The sequence below is a fragment of the Protobothrops mucrosquamatus genome, unplaced genomic scaffold (assembly GCF_001527695.2).
Source record: "Protobothrops mucrosquamatus isolate PMUCROS unplaced genomic scaffold, P.Mucros_1.0 scaffold12, whole genome shotgun sequence".
In the NCBI taxonomy this organism is placed as follows: Eukaryota; Metazoa; Chordata; class Lepidosauria; order Squamata; family Viperidae; genus Protobothrops; species Protobothrops mucrosquamatus.
Window position 1 is genome coordinate 763,749 of NW_015386399.1, and position 9,024 is coordinate 772,772.

A 9,024-nucleotide genomic window follows, 5' to 3' on the forward strand; every position below is an offset into this window, starting at 1 on the left:
TATATATATATATATATATATATATATATATATATATATATATATATATATATATATATATATATATATATATATATATATATATATATATTCACATATGCACAAAGAAGCCCCTCCCAAAAGCACAAAGAAGCCCCTCCCAAAAGTATATATATATATACACACACACATACACACACACACACAAAATGCAAAAATATGGGTCTTAGATGTGTTGGTGTGAGAGAGCAAATATGAGATAGGCTTATCTAAAGTATATATTTACAGAAGGAAATATTCTCATTAACTTAGTTCTGTGACTAAGTTAATGCTTTTGAATTTGTTCTTGGCTGTCGTCTAGCATCTGTTATAAGAAAAGAATGGCTAGATTATTTATGTGGGCACATTCCTAAAATTTTGTCCAGTGCATTCCAACACAGCTAGCCTTGAGTTTTCGCTATGGGAGAGACTATTAGTTTTGATATTTCAGGAGGAATACAAATGGAAGAGAAAATTTGCATAGAATTCAGCTAAACATTTGGAAAAGGGGTACCATTCCTTTATTTCTATTTCCGTTTACATTGTTTACATTGTCTTCTCAGGATATATTTGGCTTTTACAAATTGAGTGGTCTATATTATTTATGTGGTCTGCATTATGTAATCCTTATTTTTAGGCATAGATGGCCATGAGGTGGGATCAAATGACAGAAGGTGTGTTATGACGTCCATGAGGTGTATCCCTTTGATGTCATTGGTATCTAAAGACTATGTACAAGTCTTTGGAACATATAAGAAATCCTGAATTAAAGTGCACATCCATTCATTCAACTGATTTAATGAATGTAAAAGGCAGGAATGGGATTTTTTTTTTAAAAAAATGCATGTTTAACATGTACTGTTTTAGGACTTTACTTAAAATATTTACTGAAAAATGAGCTTTGGTTGTTGAAAGGTGGATGAATTTTTTTTTTAGAACATTCAACTGTTCTTATACTTGCACTTTATGTTCCAGATATCTCTTGTCTACTAATGTATTACAGTGCTTTGCATCCAACTTGTTTATATGAACAAATCTGAACATTAAAAAGCTTTTGGATACATTACAACTTATAATATAAAAATCAATTTTGTTGCATGATTAATTTTATTTCAGGCCAGCCATGTCAAAGAAGGAGGAAGTGCAGGACTTATTCCTAGCCAGTTCTTAGAAGAAAAGAGGAAAGCATTTGTTAGACGGGACTGGGAAAATTCAAGTAAGGAACATAAAAATATAATTTTATTATGTTCTTTCTTCCAAGTTCCATGCATTGTGAATAATGGAATGCATTTAATAGCGTTCATAATTACAAATTAAGAATCAAAATAATTTGCTTTCTTTCTAATTTCTGAATCTTTTCTGCCATCTGCTGGTACTTAGACAAAATTAAATAGGGAGCATTATAACCATAAGTCTAAATAATTTATTATAGCTATATAAACAAATTTAGAAGTTACAAGCAGTTAGGGTGATATGGCTTTCAATGGAGTACCTTAAGACTTTGTTTCAAACTAATATAACAAATCGTAATTTCAGAAATATCTCATTTGTTTTTAGGTCCTTTCTGTGGGACAATAAATAGTAAAAAGAAGAAAAAAATGATGTATCTCACAACTAGAAATGCAGGTTTGTGAACTTCAGCATTACTAGAATACAGAAAAATAATTTAGCAAGAACATTTAGAAAGTTATTTATATTCATTTAGCTTAATAACTACTGTAAAAAAGATATTAAAAATTGGGGGGGGGTCACATGCTGACCACACAACAGCTAATGCGACATACAACCATAATTATGGTCATATATCAAGGATTACTTATATCTTTGGTTCTCTAGTGGCTATATGTACAAATCCAGAAAGTGATTCCAAATCAATTGATCTTTTCTGAGTTTTCCTACATGTAGACAATTTGATATCCCTTGTCACTGTATAAAAAAAATGTATATTTAACTATTTTGCTAATTTATTTTATAATTAAAATTATCTTTGAACTCATGGGTAATTTAGCTTGACATATTTAATATTTAATACTAAAGTGAAATGGGGCACATTAATGATTTATTTTACTACCATATTAAAATAATTTAGGGGCCCTGTGTTCCTGATTATATCTAACTTTCTCAGAAGTAATTGGGAACAAAGGGCTTCTATACAGCACTATTTTTAAAAAAATAAAATAGCAATGCAGTAGTAGAAATCCTACTACAGGAAAACATTTTTACTTCTTTGACAAGGAGTAACTGCAGCTGTTGTATATTACATCATTCATATAATTAGCAATGTTACTCTGTTGATCCTCTATATTCATAGTATATTCATCATTTGAAAACTACTGTATGAAATCAGAGACAGAATCTGAAGGTCCATGGCATATGACCTTTCACCCAGTGCTTTCCCAAAATTATCAAATCATAATTTTAATCTGTCTAATATTAATGTATAATAAGTAATTAATTTTAATTAAGCTTAAATTTACATTAAATCAACTGTAGTGGCCCAATCCTATCAACTTTTTGGAGAGGGCTTTCTACTACGACTTTCAGTGTCCACATTGGATACTGCCCCCTTCCTGAAAATACATATATAGATAAATACATACATACATGTGTGTGTGTGTGTGTGTGTGTGTGTACTATCTACAATGCTGGAAATAATAAAAATGGGTATCACCTTTAAACCTTACATAGCACAGGCTACGTTACCTGCAGCACTGTCTCTCCTTGAAATAATCTATCCTTCCGTACTAAATAGGGTAAGTGCATTGCAGATCCCTTCCCTTAAATGTCACTTAATAAGGGCTTCAGAGGCGCGCATTCCTAGTGGCTGACCCAACCCTTTGGACAGCCTCCCACCTGAGATTCAAGAAATCACAAATTGATTGGGTTGAGAATAACTGTCCCAAAGTCACCCAATGAGCTGTATGGCTTATTGGTGGATTGCAATATGTAGAGTTGTGAAATTTATATAATGTTCACATTGCCTTGATTTTAACATGTTTTTTTACATCTAGAATTTGATCGACATGAAATTCAGATATATGAGGAAGTAGCAAAAATGCCTCCATTTCAAAGAAAAACACTGGTCTTAATAGGAGCCCAAGGAGTTGGCCGAAGAAGTCTGAAAAACAGATTTATTGTACTGAATCCCACAAAATTTGGAACCACAGTACCGTGTAAGTTTTTATAACACTCCGTTTGTTCGTTTATTTTACATAGATTCATTAAACATATTTCTTTGATTCCTGAATTTCTGAATCTCAGGTAGACATTATGAAATAAGGTAGTAGACTATAAGTTAAAATCATCCATCCGCTGCGGGATGAAGGCCTCTTCTGCAGGTTTCCAGCCAATACGTGACGGCATCAGCAAGTATTGCGGGCCCAATTGACAAAAAAAAGCTCAAGACCATATTGGTTGGAAACTACAAGTTAAAATATTACGAATAAATGCATTTGAAATTGTGTAAGTAGTTCATTTTTTCTAATATTTTTCTAATATTCAGATATTGTTTTACATATTTGGCAGTAAAATAGTATCAGCAAACATGGGCAGTTGTGCCTGAAAGCATATTCACCTGGGAATAAGCCCTGTTATAAGTACTTCTGAGCACACTGTGGGATGCATTACATAAGGAATTCTACAGATAGACATTTAAACTATTTGCATGCAAGTTTATTTAAACATTTTAAATGTTGTTTTTTTTTCAAATACAGATGAGAGGGGCAGGAACTGCATGAACTCAAAGTGAAAATAAAAATGCAAATTAAAAAAAGTGCTGCAGACTAAAAGTCTGATTTCTGGAGCTTTCATGTGACCTCTTGCAGCCCCCAATTCTTCTCTCAGGTTTATGCCTCAGGGTTGAAATGTTTCCCGAAACATAGGACTTATTTTGTGAGCCATAACAGGAAACCATTCTTGGATTGAAGAGCCTTTCTACTCGTACAGGATATCTACTGTATTCAGATCCTCATGTCTTTTTCTAAGAAGTTCTTACATAAAAGCACACCTGTCTGTATCTTTTGTGTTTTGTTGTTTTGCTCATGTGTCAATTTATTTAGTTACATCACGGAAACCAAGGGATGATGAGAAAGATGGGCAAGCATACCGCTTTGTGTCACGAAGTGAAATGGAGGCAGATATTAAAGCAGGAAGATATTTAGAACACGGGGAATATGAAGGAAATCTTTATGGTACCAAAATAGATTCTATCATTGAAGTGGTTCAGACTGGAAGAACATGTATCTTGGATGTGAATCCGCAGGTATGCTGGTGTAATATTTTGATATCCAAAGTGTCAATGGAAAAACGTTGCACCTGATCAAATTGGAGAAACTTTTAAGAGTTGGATTTTCTTTAATTACATTAATTTGAGTAGTAAGCAGATTTCACAAGAGGACTAGGCTTTCGTTTTCAACAGGAAGTGGGGACTACATCATGCCTCGAGGTTGCCAATGATGGCCAGAGAGAGCAGCAATGGACTTTTTCCTATTTTAGCATGTTTTAAATGCTATTTTCACAAGGTTTAAGTGCCCATTATGACTCTTAATCTTCCCCAAGACAGTACAAGTGAAAAAAATAATCTTTAAAAAAAATCAGTCTCGTCTACTTGAAGAAATTTGCAAGTTGTGGATTTCCCAGTTGTCTCTAGAGGGGAGCTGGAACTTACATATCTGAAAGAAATTCTCCCATGACTTTACTGTACGTGTAGAATTTTTATTGTTCTTTTGAAATGCAAACTGCATTTCTCTCCCCCCCCCACCTTCTTCTTTGGCCAATATTTGCTACTGCCTCCTATTAGTGGAGATTATAGTTGTAGAAGCAATAGGTGGATAAAAAATAAGCCTCTGTTTCTTTTATTTTTTGAGTTTGACTTCAGGTGACTACATGAAGAAGTCCATGTAATTTGCTTAGCAACCTTGTCAAAAGGGATTCACCATTGTTTTCTATAGCTTAGGAAGGGTGACTTGCCCCAAAGTCACCCAGTTGGCTTCCATGCCAGGACAAGAATATTTTTTTTTCTTCTTAGTCTAGTGCCTTAATCACTAGACCAAACTAGTTCTCTTAATCTTTGGAAAATTAGAGATTTAAAGTTAATTCAGTGGGGAATGGGCAGAAAGCTTCTCTGCTTGGAAACTGTATATCTATAGTGGAAAGTTGGCAAAGAACTCAATTATAATAATTAAAAGGTTGGAGAAGGGAAATTAGTATTAATTTAATCCTGCCCTGCCTTCACTCAGTTTTGGGAGTGGTTTCCCCCAACCTGCCCTTAAATATCCTACAAAATTTGATATGGCTCTGAACCCAAATTAGGATGTGCAAATTATTGGTTTAGTGGAAATCTGCTTTGACAATCCATTCCAAAATGAGACTTTGTTGATGAGGGGGAGGGGTGCCTATCAATCAGTTTTGACTCCTGGTGACTATCTGGACAGGTTCCTGCATTTTTTGGCAAAATTTCAGAAATGGCTTGCCATTGTCTCCTTCACTTTCTTTTTTATCAAGACTTTGCCTGGAATAATTCTTACCTAGTCTTCCTCATATTTTATTTATTTGTTGCATTTTTAATTCTTCAGTATGTTGTGTGGCAAGTCACTTTTTATTTACATTTACTTATTTTGCTTTTTAAAAAATTAATACTGAAATATTTCTAATACTATTTTCACTACTGAAATGTGCACATAAATATTTGATATGTAACTAGAATATGGTAACAGTGACATGATATATAGTGTGTGTTGTTAGATTATAGAAGTATAATAACTAAAGAAAATTCTCTTATCATTAGGTACTAATCATTTTGAGAAATATAAAACTGAATTGAAATATACTGAAATTAGATTTAGAAGTCACTTGTCTGTAATTTTTGAGCAGCTTACAGTTCAAGAAAACAGTACAGAGAAAATTTCTGCCAACCATATTCTGTATCTCACCACCTTTACTACTACTACTACTACTAATATCCTGGGAGAATTGCCATGTTTGTAAGACTTCCAGAACATCATCAGGGCACGTGGATCTCTTGGGGCATGTAATTTAAGAGGCTGAATGCACTGACTCAGAAAGCATGCGTCCTAATAGATGGCCTTGATTGAAAGTACTGAAGCATGTTGTCTATAAATAGTGAGAAATACATGTTGTCCCCTGTGCTATCATGAAAATCTGCATAATGTTAAAGGTGCTTACACTGACACTGCCTATTATCCAAAAAATTGAGTGCATAACTTAATTCTTTTCTTTCCAGGCACTTAAAGTGTTGCGGACATCAGAGTTTATGCCCTATGTAGTTTTTATTGCTGCTCCAGAACTTGAAACCCTGCGTGCAATGCATAAAGCTGTGGTTGATGCAGGAATTACAACCAAGCTTCTAACAGTAAGGGAAATTATCTTTTTTTAAGACTAGTTTGTTTTATCAACATGATTAAAGCTACACCTACTATACGAGGGCAATTCAGAAATAAACCTCCGTTTGGTTATCAATAACAGACACTTGCAGATACGGAACCTTTATTATACACATTAGAAAACTACAACATCACATTACTTTTTGACATAATAGCCATTCAGACACCGGAAGTCAGCATGCCCCGATGCTTCTTATGGATGGCTTGTCTGAGTTTTTGTAACATTTCACAGTAGACTTCTGAATTGATCATCGAACCATACTCCATGAACTTCTCTAGCAGTATTCCTTTAGTATCTTCACATTTGGCGGGATTTTCTATGGCACCACTTCCAGTATGATGTTGGTTCACGATAATGCTTGCCCGCATACCGCTAGATGCGCCCAAGAACTTTTGAAGCAGTTCCATTGGGATGTTTTTGATCACTCCCCCATAGCCCAGATTTGGTGCCAAGTGACTACTACTAAGGAATTTCAAACTTTGTAAGACTTTGTTATTACTTTATTACAAGTGCCTCAATCTGAATGGTGATTATGTCGAAAAGTAATGTAATGTTGTAGTTTTCTGTATAATAGACATTCTGTATCTGCAAGTGTCTGTCATTGAAAACCAAGTGGAGGTTTGTTTCCAAATTGCCCTCATAGTATGGGCCATCTTCAGATTCCTTTCCCTTTTTTGCTTGCTTGGCCATTTGTAGTTCTTGGAGTTTTACTAAACTTTCTAGGCATGCTTGTTGCAGATTTTTATTTCATTCTGTTATAGCTGCCTCATCGGTTCCAGAAAACTTGACAGATTAATAATTTGTTGATAACCTTTATTGTCATTGTTTTACTGTGGGCACACTGACTCATTAAAAATGAAATTGTTTCTTGCTCTCAAAAATGTACACATACATAACACACCTATAAACACGCTATATACAACATAATGTATATACCTACACCCTTACATATAAATGTGAGGCAAAGAATGTCTTTGATTTTAAAATGTATTATGGAGCAAGAAGCTCTTTTAATTCAAATAATATTCCTAATCTAGTTCCTTAACTGAAAAGTGGGACATACCTCTAGGTACTGTAAACATGTATTGTTCTGTTGCTAATAACATGGCTCCTACACTTAAATATATGATGCTGTATTTATTCATTTAAAATTGCCAGAATGGTATGAATTAAAATAGTTTGGATTCAAAATGTGTTAGAATATGGAAATCAGTGGGACTGGTAAAAAGCTAGTAAGGATAATTTCAAATATCAAATATAATTCTGAATATAATTAAATCTAAATTTAGCCTAAAAGGTGTGTGAAGCTCTACATAAAGAAAGTGGAAAATAATTTCATAAGTAAATTATTAGGCAAAATAGCCAGAGAGGTCAGTGTCACAGAAAAGGTGGTCTTTAAGGCACCCTGGTCCTCAGCTGCTAGAGCTTTATAAATAAATACCTGCATATTAAAATGGACCAGAAAAATGTTCATTGACCATGTTCATGTGGTTAATATGGTCCATACAACTTGATCTAGCACAAAATATAGCTGTTTTGTTATTAATTAAAATACTTGAAAACTTTTCTGATGAAATCCAGTATTGTAATAAACTAATATTGAAACATTTCTAAAGTAAGATTTCAAAGTATACAAATTATGTGCATGTTTAAAGAGTTGTACATAACTATAAAAATCCCAAGAGCTAGAGTGCAACCTAATTAAAAACATCTGTACCTAAATAGCTGAAAATTTGCATTTTCAGATTCCTGTATCATATTTTTAGGAATTAAATTTTACACATTTTTCTAAAAAACTGGTCTTGCTGATCTCGAAGATTTTTTTTTAATGCAGGCTCTCAGTTTTAAATCTGACCCCCGTCGCTTGCTTTTTATAGTATTATTTTATTTTTATTTTGTCAATATTTTAATAGGATACTGATTTGAAGAAAACTGTTGATGAAAGTGCACGGATCCAGAGAGCTTATAGTCACTACTTTGATCTGATTATTGTGAATGACAACCTAGACAAAGCTTTTGAGAAGTTGCAAACTGCTACAGAGAAATTGAGGATGGAATCACAGTGGGTCCCGATTAGCTGGGTATACTGACAGTTCTTTTGAAGATGAAACAAACATCATATTATGTTAGTTGAAACAAACACTAATAAGAAAATATTGTACAGTGGTGCCAGATACTTGGCAGGACCCAATATGTTTTTATTTTATGTATATTAAAATAATAGTATGCTAGTTAAATTTTTTATACAAAATGTTGAAGGGAAAGTGTACTTAATATGTAATTTATTTTAATTTTTCTAACTTTTTACAAATAACCTTTTTATTCATATCACATGAAGGAAATGCGTTGAAGCATTTTTATAAATGTTTTGATTTACTATTTTGCCTTTATTCATCTAAAGAATTTTCCAGTCATTCATTTATACATTTGATCTTACATTTTCACTGTGATAAGGAGACAAATACTTGAAAAGGTTTTTGTAAAACTCTGTTTTAAATCAAATGTTTCATCTGATTAGTTTTTATTATTTAGATATATTCTTGTCCTAATAAGCATACATCCTTGACATAAGCAAAACTTTCAATAAAACAACCAGCACTGAGC

At 33.3% G+C, this 9,024-nt stretch overlaps 1 protein-coding gene across 1 annotated transcript in view; it reads left to right on the forward strand.

Moving 5' to 3' along the window:
- The window catches only part of MPP6 (membrane palmitoylated protein 6), a 16,291-nt gene extending 7,712 nt beyond the window's left edge, over positions 1-8,579 (forward strand). The window contains exons 6-11 of the mRNA XM_015810577.2: positions 1,135-1,234; positions 1,576-1,644; positions 3,030-3,191; positions 4,077-4,279; positions 6,260-6,388; positions 8,334-8,579. Of these exons, the coding sequence (XP_015666063.1) occupies positions 1,135-1,234; positions 1,576-1,644; positions 3,030-3,191; positions 4,077-4,279; positions 6,260-6,388; positions 8,334-8,510 (840 nt within the window). The 3' untranslated portion in view covers positions 8,511-8,579. The remainder of the gene's footprint in view (positions 1-1,134; positions 1,235-1,575; positions 1,645-3,029; positions 3,192-4,076; positions 4,280-6,259; positions 6,389-8,333) is intronic.
- The last annotated feature ends 445 nt before the right edge of the window (positions 8,580-9,024 follow it).